General features: G+C 36.1%; 1 protein-coding gene across 1 annotated transcript in view; it reads right to left on the bottom strand.

The window, feature by feature from the left end:
* Positions 1-17,792, bottom strand: part of LOC150092758 (low-density lipoprotein receptor-related protein 2-like) — a 599,453-nt gene that overhangs the window by 543,937 nt on the left and 37,724 nt on the right. Inside the window, exon 2 of the mRNA XM_090414271.1 lies at positions 15,529-15,574. Coding sequence (XP_090270397.1) covers positions 15,529-15,574 — 46 coding nt within the window. The remainder of the gene's footprint in view (positions 1-15,528; positions 15,575-17,792) is intronic.

The following is a 17,792-nucleotide window of genomic DNA, read 5'->3' as shown; positions in this document are numbered from 1 at the left end:
ATATGCTGGAGGGGGTAGTTAGTGTACTGGAGGATCCAGATAAACTTCCAACAGAGCTCAGCCCTACTGTTTTCTAGAAAAGAAAGAAAATCCATAATATGGAGGACATTCATCATTTGGGAGTTATGATTACGTGGCAGACTAAAGTCAAATATCTTAGAGTGATACTTGATAAAAAAACTCCAATTCAGCAATCATATAAGACACATAGATTCAAAGACATACAAAGTAATAGGCAAAGCTCTACCCTGTGATCAACAGAAAAAGCAAACTGGATACACAAACAAATTTAATAATTTACAAAATGGTAATAAGAAGGTCATCACTTAAGCATCCCCCAATATAAATCCCCGAATACAAATATTCAAAAATTATAAAGATTATAGAACAAATGTCTGAAGATGATTCTAGATTTCCCCCTGGTTTATTAGAAACTCCCAGATCAATAGAAAAGTCAACATTCCTTATATATCTTCGCTTCTCCTAGATCTGCTGTTGTATGTTGCAAATAAAATAAAAAAATGTATACGGCAGAATGATTTTAAAGAATGCTGATGGTAGGGAGGTAACCGAATCAGTTGATATAGTGGAATTACTGAGCGAGCACTTTGCAAGAATATATCATCCTGGTGGTGAAATTGCAGGAATGAAAGAACCAACAGCTTATATCGGAATTGTGGTGAATGAAGTGGAGACGAATAGTCTATTACAAAACCTCAATGTCAATACATCTGTGGGATTGGATGGTATACCAGCTCATGTCATACATGAAGTGGCTAAAGAATTGTCAGTGCCCTTGACCATTTTGTTTAATTTGAGTCTTGGGTCTGGGTTAGTCCCGAGGGGAAAATAGTTCCACTGCATAAAGGAGGTTCCAAGACTGCTGTTGTAAATTACCGACCGATCAGCATATCAGGAATCGTTGTCAAGGCCTTGGAGAAACTAGTCAAGCGGAAAATACAGGATTGGATAGATGAAAATGGGATACTGTATGGGGGATAGCATGGTTTTCTGAAGGGTAGATCATGCCTCAGTAACTTGCTCACGTTTTATAACACAGTGATTGCTGAACTGGATAAGGATGATGGGTTTACAGTGATTCTACTGGACCTTGCTAAGGTCTTTGACAGGATACCACATGGAATTCTAATCAGTACACTGCAGCATATGGGGATGGATATAGGGTTGGTGAGATGGATAGGAGGGTGGTTGATGGAGATATATCAGAGAGCTATTTATTCAGGCGTAGACTCCAAAAGACGGCCTGTGACTAGTGGTGTGCTGCAGGGTTCTGTTCTTGGACCACTACTGTTCAATTTGTTCATTAACGATATAGGAAAGGATCTGAGAGGAAGTGTTCACTTGTTTGCTGATGATGCAAAGTTTGGTAGAGCAATAGTGAGTGGAACGGATGTCAAAATTTTGCAGGATGATTTGGATATTTTGGAGGACTGGGCTAAGGAAAATGGATGTCAATTTAATGTGGCAAAATGTAAGGTTATGCATTTTGGGGTGAAACGATTAGCAGCAGTATATCACATTGGTGGAACTGTACTCCAGGAGATTGACGAGGCCAGGGATTTGAGAGTGTTGGTGGATAGGGAGTTGAGGTTTAGGGAGCACATTGCAAAAGTGGTTAAATCAGCCCATCAAATCACTTGGTTGCTGAAAAATACTTTGACGAGCAGAGACAAACAGGTTATTGTTCCTCTGTATCAAGCCTTGATAAGACCCATTCTAGACTACTGTGTCCAGATATGAGCGCCAGGGTTTCTTCTTGATGGGGAGGAAGTGGAGAGGATCCAGAGACGAGTGACCAAGATGACAGCAGGTCTATGGAATGAACCTTATGAGAACAGGTTGAAGATTTGTGGGTTGCAGAAATTGGTGGATAGGTGGAAAAGGGGTTATATGATTGAGACATTGAAATTACTGAAGGGTTTCTATAAGATTAATTCAGAAGATATTTTTGAGAATAGGACTGGTGGTGGGAGGACTAGGGGTCGTACATGGAAGCTGGGCAAGAGTGTGGTTAGCAAGGGTGTTAGAGCTAGGTTTTTTTACTTGGAGAGAACTGAATGAGTGGAATAAGCTGCCAGAGTCTGTTGTGGATGCCATGACTGTAAATGAGTTCAAGGCGAAGTATGATAGATACTGTGCAAATGTCGAATAGTTGTTCTTGACATGATGTTATGGCCTCCCTCAATGAGTCTATGGACTCCTTGGAGTTGTCCATAATAATAATAATAACCTAGCTGAGAAGTTCTTTACCAAGACAAGCAAACATCCAAACCGGTTGATCAAGGAAGCTTCAGAATATAATGAAGCAGAAAGTTACAAATATAAAAGGCCCAAGTCAATCGTACATCCAGCTGAACACAGGTAATTTCACTGCCCTCAGTGGGCAAGCTTATAGCTCATAAACACTCCATTCAAAGCTCTTCCTTTACAAAGGGGAATATGAAAAGCATTTTTGCTTCAGCCAATTCACCAGAAACGTTATTCGTCGTAATCCAACAATTATTATTTCTTTTCATTATTATTTTTACACCCATAGTTGGTAGAATTGGTGCAGGAAACTTAATGTCCAGTGTCACTGGCATGATAAACAAGAATAGAGCTATCAGATTTCAAGAATTTGATATAGAATCCAGAAACAACAAGACTAATCTAAGTTGAATGGCCACCTGTCCATAATATCTCGTTATTTCGACAGCAGAAATGTAGAGAGGTTAATTTATCCTTGGTGGAAGGCAGAACAACATTTAGAATAGTTTGAAAGTGGTGAATAGCTTGAGAAGAACAACCCATGTTATTTGTTCTGATGTTTCCTAAAAACGCCCTTCCACGATGAGTTTTTTGACTCCATGGAGGCCTGGATAATAATAATAATTATGTTCCTTCAATAAAGGATAATCACAACTCATACTTCCACACTAAAACATCATGACTTGAACAGACTGGGTTTTTGTAAACCCAGTCTGGTTTCAGACTCTCTTATATTTACACCTAAATGGTTAGCATATCTACTTTCCATATACAGAAGAGGCTGCAAGTTTGAAACCTGGCAATGGCTTATATGTTTGGAATTGTCTTGAAATGGGAGATGAATTTTGCATACTGTGAGACCATCCTGCTTACTGGATGACTGAATGTTTACAACTGTCTTCAAGTGTCAGATGAAATTTGCCTAGTGTGAGGTCACCATCTTGCTTATGAAGTGCCTAAAAAAGCAGCTTAAAAAGTTCCGTGTTTGGTCTCCAGAGCATTTCCCATCCACTCTTACCTACCATGTTAGGCTCAATGATCTCTCATGGGTAAGCACTTCACTTTTTATTAAACCTTGATTACTACTTGTGATAGCAGACAATGCACACAAGATTAACTGCTCTATGTCTGTAAACTGCATGTGTTTTTCAGGCCAGTTTATCTGTTTTGTGGGATGAAAATCCCACCTCTATAAGAGACCGGCTAACTCACTTTCAGTTGAAAAGCCCTGATAAAAAAAAAAAAAAAAAAAAAAAAAAATTCTTTGCATCCTTAAACAAGATTTGAACCCAGGTTTTGATCACAATAATCATGATTATTATGGATTATTGTACATAGATTTGGTCACGGGGTTTTGATATTGTGACAAGGATATGTTGGAAAGAGTCCAGAGAAGATTCACAAAGGTGGTCAGTGGTCTTTAGAATGTGGAATACGAGTATACATTAACAGAATGTAAATTGCAGAACCTCATGAATAGGAAGAGAGAAGGGAGGGGGGGGTATATATGATTTAGACATAGAAGCTAGTCGGGGGTTGTTATCAGGTTGACATGGAGAAGATTTTTCATAGCATGGGAGAGGGGGGGGGGGTAGAACAAGAGACCATTGTGGAAACTGTATAAGGAGGGTGTAAGAAGAGCGAGGAGCAGATTTTTTGCTTGGAGAGTGGTTGGTGAGTGAAATGCATTACCTGAGTGCTGTGAATGTAGACACACTGAATCAGTATAAAGCATGGTTGGATGAGCATTGTGTGCAATAATGTGTACCTCCCATGATGAGTCTCCGACTCCATGGAGGTCAGATGCTATGTACTACACTGATGGAACTAGGCTATGGGATATTAATAATGCTAGGAGCTGAGGATACTGGTTGACTCTGAAGTTTCAGAGGGTACACTGTAAAGTGTGTGTAATAGATCATAGAACTGCCTGGTTATTGAAGAACATACTGTGCACAGATCAGGTTACCTGGATTTCTTGGGGATGGGGAAGAGAGAGAGAGAGAGAGAGAGAGAGAGAAGGTCCAGAGACAAAGCTGATGGCAAGTCTATAGAATACTCTATGACAAGAGATCAATAATTTTTTTTTTGTGCATTACAAAAATTGGTTGACAGATGGAAAAGATGTGAGAGACATTAATGGGTTTTATAAGCTTGACTGAGAGAATTTCAGCATGATAAGTGGAGGGAAAAAGCTGGAAACCAGGAAAGAGTGTTGGTTTAGGAGGAGTTTAAGGGCTATTTTTTTCTTTTTTTGTGTGTGTGTGTGCTTGGAGAGTAGTGAATGTATTGCCAAAGTCAGATGTGAATGCTTTATCAGTAAATGAGATCAAAGCAAAGTAAGATAGTTCATACTTGAACTATCATTTGCATGATAAAGATCCACTAAAATATTTAGTGGATCTTTCCATGATAAACAAAAAGTAAATAGAAATGCTCACATAATAATAAACTTATATGGAGAAGTTCTACAGAAAATAGTGGGAGATCAGGGGAGAACTAGAGGTCATCCCTGGAAACTGTATAAAGAGGGTATGAGTAGAGGAGTGAGAAGCATTTTTTTCATGCAGAGTTGTAAATGATTGGAATGCCTAGCCTGAGTGTGGTGTATGCAAGGAGTTTGAGTGTGTTTAAGACACAGTATGATGAGCTGTGTGTGTGTGTGTGTGTGTGTGTGTGTGTGTGTGAGAGATAAAAGGACCTCCCAGATGAGTCTGACTCCATGAGGTCTTGGGGTAATAATCATCATCATACGTATCAAGGATTTAGGGCTGTTCCGGCCTTAGAAGTCATCATTGAATCGTTTAAGAGGACGTCCTGGTTTTCTTTTTCCTAATGGCTTGTACTTTAAGGCTTGTTCTGGTAATCTTTCTGTTTTCATTCTTTGAATGTGTTCCATCCATTTATGGTTATATTTTTTAATTTTTTCTATTACTGGTTCTTGGTTTAATTCTTTCATAATATCTTCGTTTCTTTTGTGATCAAATAGGGTATACTTTGCAGTTTTTCTCATAAACTTCATTTCTGTTGTTGTTAATCTTTGTTTGTCTTTTTGTTTTATTGTCCAGATTTCGCTTCCATACATTAAGACTGGTAAGGCTAACGTATTGTATACTTTTAGCCTGGTTTGTTTTTGAACTAGATTTGGTTTAAATATAGAGTTAATTACACCTGTTATTTTTAAATATTTTGCATTTACGCTTATATCTTTTTCAGTGATCATACATCCTAGGTAGTTAAATGAATTCACCTGTTCTAAGATCTTGTTATCTATTACTATTTTAGTTCTTGCTGGATCTTGTCCTTTAAAGGCCATAGTTTTTGATTTTCGTTGATATTATCATACCATAATCTTTGGATATCTCGTTTAGATTTAAAATAGCTTTCTGTAAGTTATCTTCAGAATTTGTAATTATTATTTGGTTGTCTGCAAAGAGGAGAGTGTTTAAGTTAACTGTAGGTGAAAGTTTAATTCCTTGATGTAAATTTTTACTCCATTTTATTATTATTTCATTTAAGTAGATATTAAAAAGAGTTGCTGAGAGGGGATATCCCTATCGGACCCCTTGGTTTATCTCTTTTGTATATGATAGCTCGTGATTTAATCTTATTTGTATTTGATTATTTTCATATACACTTGTGATAGCTTTTAGGATATTATTTGGTATTTGTCTTTCTTTTAATATGTTTCTTTTAACTTTGTCAACTGCTTTTTCAAAGTCAATAAATGCAATATGTGTTTCTAAATTGCATTCTCTTCTTTTCTCTATTATTAATTTTAGGCAAAAGGCTGGGTCTATACATGATCGTCCTTTTCTAAATCCATTCTGTACCTCTAGAATAAAGTTTTCGGAATATTTCATTAGTTTGTTATTTAAGATTCTGCTATATATTTTGTAACAGGAATTTAGTATACTGATACCTCTATAGTTTTTAGGGTCATCTCTATTACCTTTCTTAAAGATAGGAATCACAATTGCTTTTTTCCATTCTATTGGGGGGATACCAGTTGAGTAAATTTTATTTAAAAATAATAAGAGTCTTTCTTTGAATCTTGTTCCTGCATATTTATATAGTTCTGAACCTAGCTTATCTTCTCCAGGTGATTTTCCGTTTCTTGTTTCTTTCAGGCTGATTTCTAATTCTTCTTCAGTTATTTCTTTTTCATTAATTGTTTGCCAGTGTCTTTTTTAAAATATTTGTCTGTTCACAGTTCTGTGTAGTAATTTAGAAATTCATCTAATTTCAATTCAGTGTTTAATTTTATGTTTTCTTTGGTATCTGCATTTAGGCGTTTCATAATCTTATATACATTGGGTCTTATTTTATATAAATCATGTTCTAAATTAGAAACAAATTTATTCCATGATTCTCTATGTCTTTTTCTGACTTCTCTTTTAGCTATGGCTCTTATTCTTTTATATTCTATTTCATCTTCTAATCTTTTACTGCTTAACCATTTGTGATAGGCTTCTTTTTTCTTTTTGATTATTTCTTTGATTGTATCATCCCAGATCTTCAGTTTTTTTCTTTTATTGAATTTTTTGGTCTTTCCTAAGCTTTCATTTGCTGCTGCATTTAGTATCGTTTTTATATTAAGCTATTCTATTCTATTTCTTCATTTTGTTTTATTTTATCTAGATATTGGTTAATTCTTTGTTCATATAGCCATTGTACATTTGTGTCATTCAATAGTCTAGTTTTATAAACAAATGTTTCAATTTTTCTTTCTGTTCTTGTTACTTGTAGCCATTTAGGTGGTAATCTTGATTTTATTTTAACAAGGAAGTGGTCACTGCTTATTTCATATCCTCTGTGAACTCTAACATCTAGTGAAAATTTTGATGTCTTTTCATTTAATATGAAGTAATCTAATATTGATTTCCATCCTCTTGCTGCCCAAGTATATTTATGTATGTCTTTATGTTCATAGAAGGAATTCATTATTTTTAGGTTATTATATACTACAAAGTCAATCAATTTTTTACCATTTCTGTTTAGAGTGTGTTCTCCATGTATTCCTATATTATTATTAATTTTCGTGTTTCCAATTCTTGCATTTAAGTCTCCTGCTAAAATTATGTAATCATTTTTATTTATTTTATTATATATGTTTTGTAGCTGATTATAAAAATCAATATTATCCTGTTCTCTTCCTTCTTCTGGGGCATATAAACCAATTATTGTTAAATAGCCTCTATCTATTTTTATTCTAGCTTCTATTATTCTTTCATTCCATAATTTATAATGTTTTAACTGTTCTGAAAGGGAGTTATGAATCCAAATCATGACTCCTGCTTGTGCTCTTTGGTCTCTGTCGACTCCACTGTATATCACATTAAAATTTTCAGTTCTCATAGCTCCTTTTAATTTCTCTTTTGTTTCAGTGATTACTGCTATTTTAAAATTTATTTCATTTAATAACTGGTCTAATTCTATTTCTTTATATGCTATTCCTCTTACATTCCAGTTTGCTATGTGTATTATATTTTGTCGTTTCCATTTTCGTTTTCCCTTTTCCATTCCAGGGTCGTTTCCCATAGATTCAATCCGATTCTCTTTTTCTGTCAGCTTACAAGTAGGATTATGTTCTCCATGTCAGGGGACTAGCCTGACGATGGAACAGTTCAGTGGTAGGGCTGCTTCTTGGCTTCTGAACTAGCCTTCTTCCGAATTTAAACCCATAGGAGGAATAGGGTATATTGAAGGGGAAAGAGTAGATTATAGAAGAAATATAGTAAGGTTTATAGAGAGGGCATAGTTGTAAGGCCAGAAATGAAAAGACCCCATGGCCCTCGAGTACTCTAATAGCATAAGGGTCATTAAGTATTAAGAGTTGGCTGATAAGGCCTTATAGGAAAGATTAAAGTAAGTAGATCTTCCTCAAAGTAGAAGGAGGAGAGGATAGATCCAGCTAGGAGTCCATGGGAGTGCCGCTTCCCTTACGATCAAGATGATTGCCCCTTATGGCCCTGTTGGTCCATGAGTCCTTATTCAGTATATTCGGACCACCCCACCATATATATATATATATATATATATATATATATATACACACACACACACACACGCACGCGCATGTACACACACACACATGGTGGGCTCCCCTATCCACCACCCAGGGGACGCGCTCTCTAGGGGTTACAGGGTCCCCTGAGAGTAATAATAATAAATCCGCCTCAGTCTATTCCTCAAACTCTGAACACTACATGCCAGGTGTAAACATGGTAAAGCCTTATAAAGTTTCCATCAACAGTGTGCCATTATCCAATGTATAGGGTATGCCTTCTATTCCTCACTCCAACTTTTGCATCATCAGAAAATAACTAATTATTCTCTAGACCAGGGGTTCCCAACCTGGAGTACCCCTACCCCCCCCCAGGAGGCACAGGAAGCTTGTCCAGGGAGTACAGTGAATAGCATGTAAATAAGTATATTATGCTATTAATATAATCCAAAAATAGTTATGTTATCAACATTTCTGGGCTATTCCATGTTGGTACTGTCTGTCAGCCACACCAGCAACATTTCAGGTTTCTTTTGGGACACGGACACAGTGAGGTTGCATAGACTTTTTTCTCACTGCAGGGTCCGATAACTCAAAATGCCCAGTTAAGATTCAAGATAGCTAGTGAAACTGCCAGATCGGCGCTCCCTTGAGACTCACCTCTGCAGCAGCTGCATCTCCTGCACATGACATACTGTATGGTACACGCTCCAACTGCTTCATTTCAACATGCCCGCAGTACACATGTTTTAGTGATAAACATAGGTTAGCTAAATTACTTTTGCCGACTTCACTTTTGCTGACTAAATTTTAATCTAATCATAAGTAGCTTATAGTTTATTTTTAGCCTATTCTAAAAATGAAAGAACAGATCAAGATTTAAATACATTCAAATATTATTTATTTTTTAGCTTATTTTTAAAATGAAAGGTTAGATCAGGATTTATATACAAAAAAATATTATTTTTGCAGACCCAAGGAATGACCATGCCAAAGAAATGTTGTTACCAAGATTCATATGTGCGATATGGTTTTACTTTTGTGCTTGACAAAGAAGGTGTGCAAAAGCCACAGTGCTTCATTTGCTCCAAGATATTCAGCAATGGCATCCATCAAAATTGAGAGAGCATCTTCAAAATGTTCATTCCAAACATTCTAACGAGTCAGAGTCCTCATTTAGAATAAAATGAGGACGATTTGGTAAGAATATCACACTTCATGACCATGGATTTATTACCCTGAAGAAGCCAGCACTGGAGGTCAGTTATCACGTCACATTGAGGGTCGCCAAAGAAAAGAAACCACACACAATTGCTGAGACATTAGTGAAGCCGTGTGCTATGGACATGATTGAGTTGATGTGTGGTAAAGAAGCAAAAGAGAAAATTGCACAAATACCATTATCAAATAATACAATTTGTGATCGGATTCGAGAAATGTCAGAAGACATACGTGTACAGATAGTGGAGGAAATCAAGAAAAGTGCAGCAAGAATATCAATTACATCAGAATGAAATAAAAGAGGAATTTCTTTTTTGTAAACACTTGAAAGAAACAAAAGGTAGTGGACATTGTGAATTTGGTGAATGATTTTTTTGATTCAAATGGCCTTTCATGGGAGTTAGTAGAATCTATTTATACTGATGGTTCTCCCGCTATGTTGGGGAAAAAATCAGGTTTCACCGCTTTAGTTAAAGAAATCAACCCAAATATTTTTACAAGCCATTGACTCCTTCACCAGTATGCTTTATCATCTAAAACACTTCCACATAATTTTAAAGCCGTTTTGGATGTTGTTGTTCAAGTTGTGAATTTTATCCAAGCAAAAGCATTGAATCACCATGAGTTCAAATCTTTGTGTGAAGAGGTTGGAGTAGATCATATCGTACTACTGCTTCACACAGAAGTACAATGGTTATCCAGAGGAAATGTTTCGTGAAGGGTTTTTGAACTTAGAAATTTAAATGAAATTTTTTTAGTCAAAAAAGAAACTGCTTTTGCTTCATATTTCAAAGATCCAAACTTTGAGATTTCTCTGACTTATCTTTCTGATGTATTTGGAATTCTTAATTCTGTGAACATTTCACTGCAAGGTACAGATGTCATTCTCACGGAGACTGAAGAAAAGATACAATTGTTTCATGAAAAATTGACTCTCTGAGGAAGAAGGGTGGAGTTAGGTAACTTTGCCAATTTCAAATCTCTTGATGAAATCACTTCAGATCCGGCATATGAACTAAAACAGGAAGTTCGTGATAGCATTATATTGCATTTAAAAACTTTGAAAGAGGCACTTGCAAGAATAATTTCTCCTGACCAAATGAACGAAGTCTGGATACGTAACCCTTTTCATATTGATTTAGAAAAAAATCAGTGACAACGACCCAGTGAAAGATGAGTTAATTGATCTCTGCAATAACAAGAAACTCCGAATTGAATTCCAATCAATGAAGTTACAAAATTTTTGGTGTACACTTGAAGAAGCATATCTTGTTATCACCAAATGTATTTACATGGCTATAATTCCATTTATAACAACTTATCTATGTGAATCAGGATTCTCAGTTCTGTTTTCAATAAAGTCCAAAACAAGAAACAAACTGGAGCCTGAACATGATATGCGGGTATCTATTTCAAAAAACTGTACCAAGAATAAAACTGTTGGTGGATAAGAAACAGAATCAAGGGTCTCACTAGTCGATTTTACTGCAGTTTAATAAAGATTTTACAATTTTATGATAATGTAATTGATTTATTTACTGAATAAAGCTTTTATGAAAACTTAATTACTGTTTATTTCTTATATTCTTTGAATCTGTATGGTAAATGTAAGAATTTATTTCTTATTATAATGAATAGGGGGTACCGGATAATTTACTAAAAGTCAAGGGGGTATGGGGACCAAAAAGGTTGGGAATCCCTGGTGTAGAGGATGAAGATAGCAGCGGTTGGTGGAGACAGAGTTAAAGAGTAGACTCATCCCTCCCACGATGAGTCTTTGGACTCCATGGAGGTGTTATGAATGATAATAATAATAATAATAATTCATAAGGCATATTCCGGTAATTGGACCACATTTTTTTTTATTAAGCTAAAAGCACAATAAAGAAATAAAATCCGACAAGTTTCGTAAGTCGTTTGACTTACATCTTCAGGGGTAAAAGGTAATTGAAAGTTAAAACAACAAAAAAGAGAAATTAATAGTTCATACTATACAGTTGTAGCCATCTGACTGTTTATAAAATTAAAAAATCAGAATGCAGATTCAAAGCAGTGCTAAGTTTAAACAAATAATAATAATTGCCTGGCACTTTCAAAAAGTCCCAAAACACATTGCAAGAGATCACCAACTAGTGATGACCTTAACACTTCATAAAATTCCATTGTGGAAAAGAGGAGTGCACCTGGAACTTGGCTTAAGATCAGTTACTGATGGCAGTGTCAGATTGTATGGCTACGTCAGAAGGATAAATTATGCATGTAATGAAATGGATCTAGAATGGCAACTGACAAACTGCAAAACACAATCTCAGTACTAGATAGGTCACATGGTATCACTTCTGGGTCTGACTCCCACTGATGAGACCTCAATAAAGGTCAAACCAGTCTGGGTAGCAACCCTTTCCATGTATAGCATTTTACATGTCCATAAGGATATGAGATTTGCATTATGGAATACTACGGCAAGTGATATGAAGTCATTGGCCTCTACATACTAGTTGTGAAGTTGTGAAGTTACTTCACGTGCAAACTTTTGCTTACAATTGGATAAAGGATTAAACCAAGAATGTAATTTCTTGGCATCTTTAATTTATAGTTCAAAAATGGTGAATTGATGTTAGTGCAGACAAGAGCATTGCAGTGCTATTCACAAGAAGACGAGTGTTCCCAGATTACAAAGTTGTCATGTCAAAGTTCTCCATTCCATGGCGACCACTAGCCAAATACTTAGGGTACAACCAGATAACATGTCTGCTCAAAAGCAAATAGGGCAATGGGCAGCTATGCCTCTTACTGAATTGTCATAGCTGGCTAAGCACAGAATCAAACTGCTGCTTTACAAGATGCTGATCAGTCCAGTCCTGATGTATGGCTCACCTGCATGGAGTTGAGTTACACAGTAGATTCAGATGCTAGCAAACTACTGACAATCCAAAGCAAATGTTTATGAATAGCATTCAATGCACCATAGTTTGTAAGAAACATGATGTTTCTTACAAGCTTCACTGAGAAGCCAATATTCCTGAGATCAAAATTTTCCCCATGTGAAAAGGCTACAGAGTTATTTGTGAATGCTGCTATCCACCCTAACCCACTAATCTGCCAAGCAGTAAACTATAGTAAGCATGATCCTGAAAACACAAACATCCTAAAACCATACTGAACAGGTAAGTTTTTTGAAACCCACTGCCAGAAGCCCAAAATGGGTGAGCTAAAGGCTGGTTAATGTTCCTAGCCTGTTATGATCTACCACCTACTGCTTGACTAAAACAAATATCTCAGGATAAACACCTGAAAAACCATAGCAAACAAGTAGGTTTTTAGAACAAGGAAAAGGTGGGGGGAACTCACTATAGTCAATAGCCCATAATGGGTGGGTCAAGATTTCTTCCTTAACTCAGAAATCAGACAAAGGAATCAGATAAAGAAACCCCAGGCCTAAATCAGTCCATCTTGTCAGAACAATTAATAGTGGAATAGATGAATCGTGAAATGCAAAAGCTGCAGAGGAAGAGAATGTTGTAAACAATGTATAATAATAATAATAATGAAGATGCCATTAATCAGTGGCACAAGGAATATAAGGTACAGGCTAAAAGATAAGTATTGTAAAGAAGAAATTGACATTTAAAAATTCGATTTGACAGCATAATAAAATGCTAGAAAATTCCACAATTATGTGGATATGAGAAGAAAGAGTAAATATGCACTTCACTTGCTTGGTGGAGATGTCACATAGATCACATTTGCCGAAACGTGATGTATGATAGAAAAAAGTCTATGCAACCTCACTGTGTCCGTGTCCAAAAAGAGACCTCAAATGTTGACAGTACCAACATGGAATAACCCAGAAATGTTGATAACAACGAGTGGAAAAAAATATATTAATAGCATAATATACTTATTTATCTGCTGTTCATCGTACCCCCTGGACAAGCTTCCCGTACCCCATGGGGTACGGGTACCCAGGTTGGGAACCCCAGCTCTATACCAATGCCATCTACCACCGACCACCACTGGTATTTTCACAGACAATCACAAGCATCCATGCCCACGGCAGGATTAGAACACACAGCTTTTTCGCTGGAGAGTGGGTATACTAACCACTAGACCAATCAGGCCAGCTAGTTGGCCAAGTAGGGACAAAAAAAAAAGTTATATATTAATTTATTGAAGAACAAAAATATGAGTAATGCATCACTCGAAAATATCACAGAAACAAGTAAAGAAATGATCAGAGAATTATAAAAATGCAAAACTATAGACATGCTCAGGGGTTGGCAGTTATTCATCTTATGCTCACAGTATTAACACATCATAAGAAGAAAATGAATGAGATTTTAAGTTTTCCAATATTTTGCTGGATTTCAAATCACCTTCAAGAACACAAACAATTCTTCACAGTACACAAGTACTAATAATCAGTACTAAAGTCCTATTTTAACACCCCATGTTTGATAACAAAAACGTTTAGAACTGTAAAGTTGGATTCATCTTAAAACAATTGTCTCAAATTTTTGATAAATTAATGAAGTCATTGTTGTTGAGGTTAGGAGAGTGCTATATTTTTCTCCAAAGACTCATTGAGGGAGAGCATCTACTCTCCACCACTCAATCCAACTACAGTGAACGGCATCATCTACACCAATGTCATCTACTGTCCACCACCACCACTAGGTATTTTCACAGAATCACAAACATCCATGCCCGTGACAGGATTCAAACCCACGGCCTTTTGGCTGGAGAGAGGATACGCTAACCACTGCTGATTCCAAAAATAGTCTAACTTGTTACAATTCTTATGTAACATCATCACCACCACACACAAAATCCTTAGAGAAAGTAGTGCCTAAAGTGTGGTCTGTCAGTCCTAATTTGCCATAATGATGACAACAAATGTATTTGTGCAGTTGGGACAGGTTATTATTACTATGTTAAGATGCTAACAGAGCTTCCTATCTGCCAGAGTACAAGTTACAAGACAAGATACTTCACACACTTCTAGATGAGAAAGAATGTGATTTGTACTTCAGTGAGCAGATGAGGTTCGCTAGTACTTTGAATATGGTGTGAAGATTATACTTTAGTATTTTAAGTATCTTTTCAGATATTGCTTTGTTCATAGTGGTTTCTTTTCGGCGATGACCTGCAGAAAAAGTAATATTTTATTTTATAGGGGTCATAGTAAACAGCTAAAAATTGTGATGCAGAGCTGTGTCATTGGAAAAAATGGCCTGGTGTCCATGGACTAGTATTCGAAGGCTAACATACCATTGGGCTGAATGATGCGATTATATATTTTCTAGTGGTTCGAGTGTGAGGAGGGAAAGGGGCTTTCTATAAATAGAAAAGCTAATTGAACATTTGAAATATGTGACTAATGGATCTAATAACATTAGAGGTCTTTCTATTCAGTACAATCTCTTCTCTCATATTTCACTAATCTGCTACACCTCATTTTATGATAATTATGCCAAATGGGAGCTTAGTTTTAAATGTTTATTTTGATATTGTTTCTTTGAAATCAATACACTAATAAACATTAATGCATAACATAAGGCTTTTTTTTTTCGTTGTTTTAAATGTAAATTGTTGTACCCCAACTTTGCAGAAAAACGTGAATGGTGTCTATCACACTCCCTCTACCCGTGTCATTGCACTATGAACTTTTCGAATTCTTACAACAGGGGTGCATACTTCACTTCCTTACATAAAAAGTGATAATCTGCTGTTCTCCCATCACACTACTTTGTGTGATTACTTCCTACATGTTTCTAATAAGATGCTCTTGCCGGTTTATAAGCGAAACATCGTTTTGCTAACTAAAACGGATTGAAACCAAAAAATTACATCCCGCCAGATTTCACATTTAATTTTCGAAAAGTCCTACAAAATTACGTGCCTACACAACTGAAACAAACATTAAGAAGATTAGCAAATTTCTATAATAATTCCAAATACCGAACCATAAAATAAAATCCGCCCAATAACGCTGTAAAATGATATGCTTATGCAGGAGGAAAAAAACTAACCTATTAATTTGGTTGTTGAAAGTTTTTTATATAACCTATTAATTGTCTATAACATTTAATAAAACAGCATTTGTACTTTTGTTGATTAGGTGTAGAATGTACTGCTACGACATGTCCCACTAAATACTTATTAATTGCTGCTATTTTGTTCCTGGAGAACCAGCAACAAAATAGTATAAATGCGCTCTGAAACTTGAAGTTGGAATAACTGATTTTAGAACGATTGCAGTTACTTAAACCAAGTATGTTGCTCATCCTAAATAGTTGCACATCTCTGCTGTGCTGCTTAATAGTGCAAAAAAAAAAAAAAAGTACCAACAAAAAGCACTACTGCAAACCTAATTGAAATAGGATGCGTATATAATACGTGTATAGGTTAATCAACCCTGATGTAAAATAATAATTATAATAATTAAGGAGCCGTATGACTTTAAGGCGATTAACATTTGAGAAAAATAAGACTACAGGCTGCCTGAAAATACTGGGGTGGGATAGGTTCAGGCACATTAGTTCATACTACCTCCATTCAGTGGCGTAACTACCATGTCGCGAAACACCGCAATGCGGAGATTTGAGAGCTTAACGGATCTAGTGAAAACCAAGAGGTGCGTGTGGGTGGTAGGGGCGAAGAATATGTACCGTACGTTTTCTAGGAAGTTTATGTTATAGCCGATGTTGAAAGCAAAATGTAAATTTAATTGCATGAATGTCAAAATAGCGCAAGGTTTCAATTTACCGACGAATCATAAAATACCACAGTCGCTTACTTACGTTTATATACAAATACAAAAACAGACTTCATGCTTTTTAGCTGCATTATTTTTTTTTATTAATTACAAGTATGCCAATCACCCAGTAAAAGAAAGTAATTTTACGTGTTTTTTTTTCTTCTCTTGTACCTGCTCATATTTCTTGTAAGATGTCGTGACTACTCATAAATTCGCAACACGTTATGATAACTATTACCAACATAATTTGTTAGTTTATTATTTTTCTTGTAATCGTAAGACATCCATTGCCGACTTCCTGATAATCAGTTAATATATAAACTGATTATCAGGTGTTTGTTTTATGTGTAATTTCGTGTAGAGTAGAATCAAGCTGATCGCATCTCAGAGGTGCGTAGATCCAAACTGATAAATTGGACCATTAAAAGAAAATGTTAATGTCAGTGCCGTCTCCTACGAGGTTTTTTTCTGCTTACAATAGTCAAACCGCCTGTCCTTATAGCCGTAGATGTTTTAGCCACAATGGCGCAGCCAGATGGAGGGAAAGGGGGCCATCCCCCCCCCCAAGAAAAAGGAAAAAACACTAGAAAATTTTCCGAAAATCTTTTCCTAATTAATATTTTTTTTTTATTTATTTATGTTGTGTCGTGTCTTCTATTTCTACTATACTACTTATGAATTAGCGATGATTGCAGATGCTCAGTCATAGGTCGTATGCGATGCTTAGTGCGTATTCTCAAATTGTCTACCAGTGCTTCCCAAACTTATGGTTGTAAAGGTCCCTTTGGAAAAATTAAAATATTTCACGGCCCCCATCGAAAAAAAAATCGTAATACAGACATATATTACTATAATATTTATTTATTTATATTCAATACAAAACATACACAGCGAATATCGCAAAAATCAAATGCAAATATTACATTTTTAGCCGATGCTTTTAGTCTTAAAACATTTTAAATTTGTTTTCATTATTTCACGGCCCCCTCAACAAAACTAACGGCCCCTAAGGGGGCCGCGGCTCACAGTTTGGGAAGCGCTGGGACTCTACTCAACTTCCCCCCCCCTCCCCAAAGATTAAACCCTGAGTGCGCTACTGTTTAGCCATCATTTCAAACACACGCCCACCCATGCAAGTTTTCTTTGGGACTAAGATTGATTTTTATACTATAATGCAATATTAAATAACATGATACTCAACCACTGCTTCGAATATTTTGGGTTCTTTTATGCTATTCCGTTCACTGAATATTTAATTAGGAAATTTAACATTATTTTATGTGAAATACATATATATAAAACTGTGGTTATCGGATGTTTGATTGTCCAAGGTTTCGGATTGTATGCTAGATGACAAATCAGCTTTTTTAACTAAGATATATTTGATGACTTTTCCGGTCAACGTAGGCAAACCGACCAGAAGAACACAAAAAATATACAGACAGAGGAGGCTACAGGAATAAGTGTTAACCACCCTACCCCGTCGGATTTGGTTTAGAAGCCTGCATGATACGGTGTGGCTCTACGCGTGAGTGT

The sequence above is a fragment of the Typopeltis vanoorti genome, chromosome 25 (assembly GCF_054136105.1).
Source record: "Typopeltis vanoorti isolate ZY-2024b chromosome 25, IOZ_Tvanoo_1.0, whole genome shotgun sequence".
NCBI classification, from domain to species: domain Eukaryota; kingdom Metazoa; phylum Arthropoda; class Arachnida; order Uropygi; family Thelyphonidae; genus Typopeltis; species Typopeltis vanoorti.
This window is presented reverse-complemented; position numbering and strand designations above follow the sequence as displayed.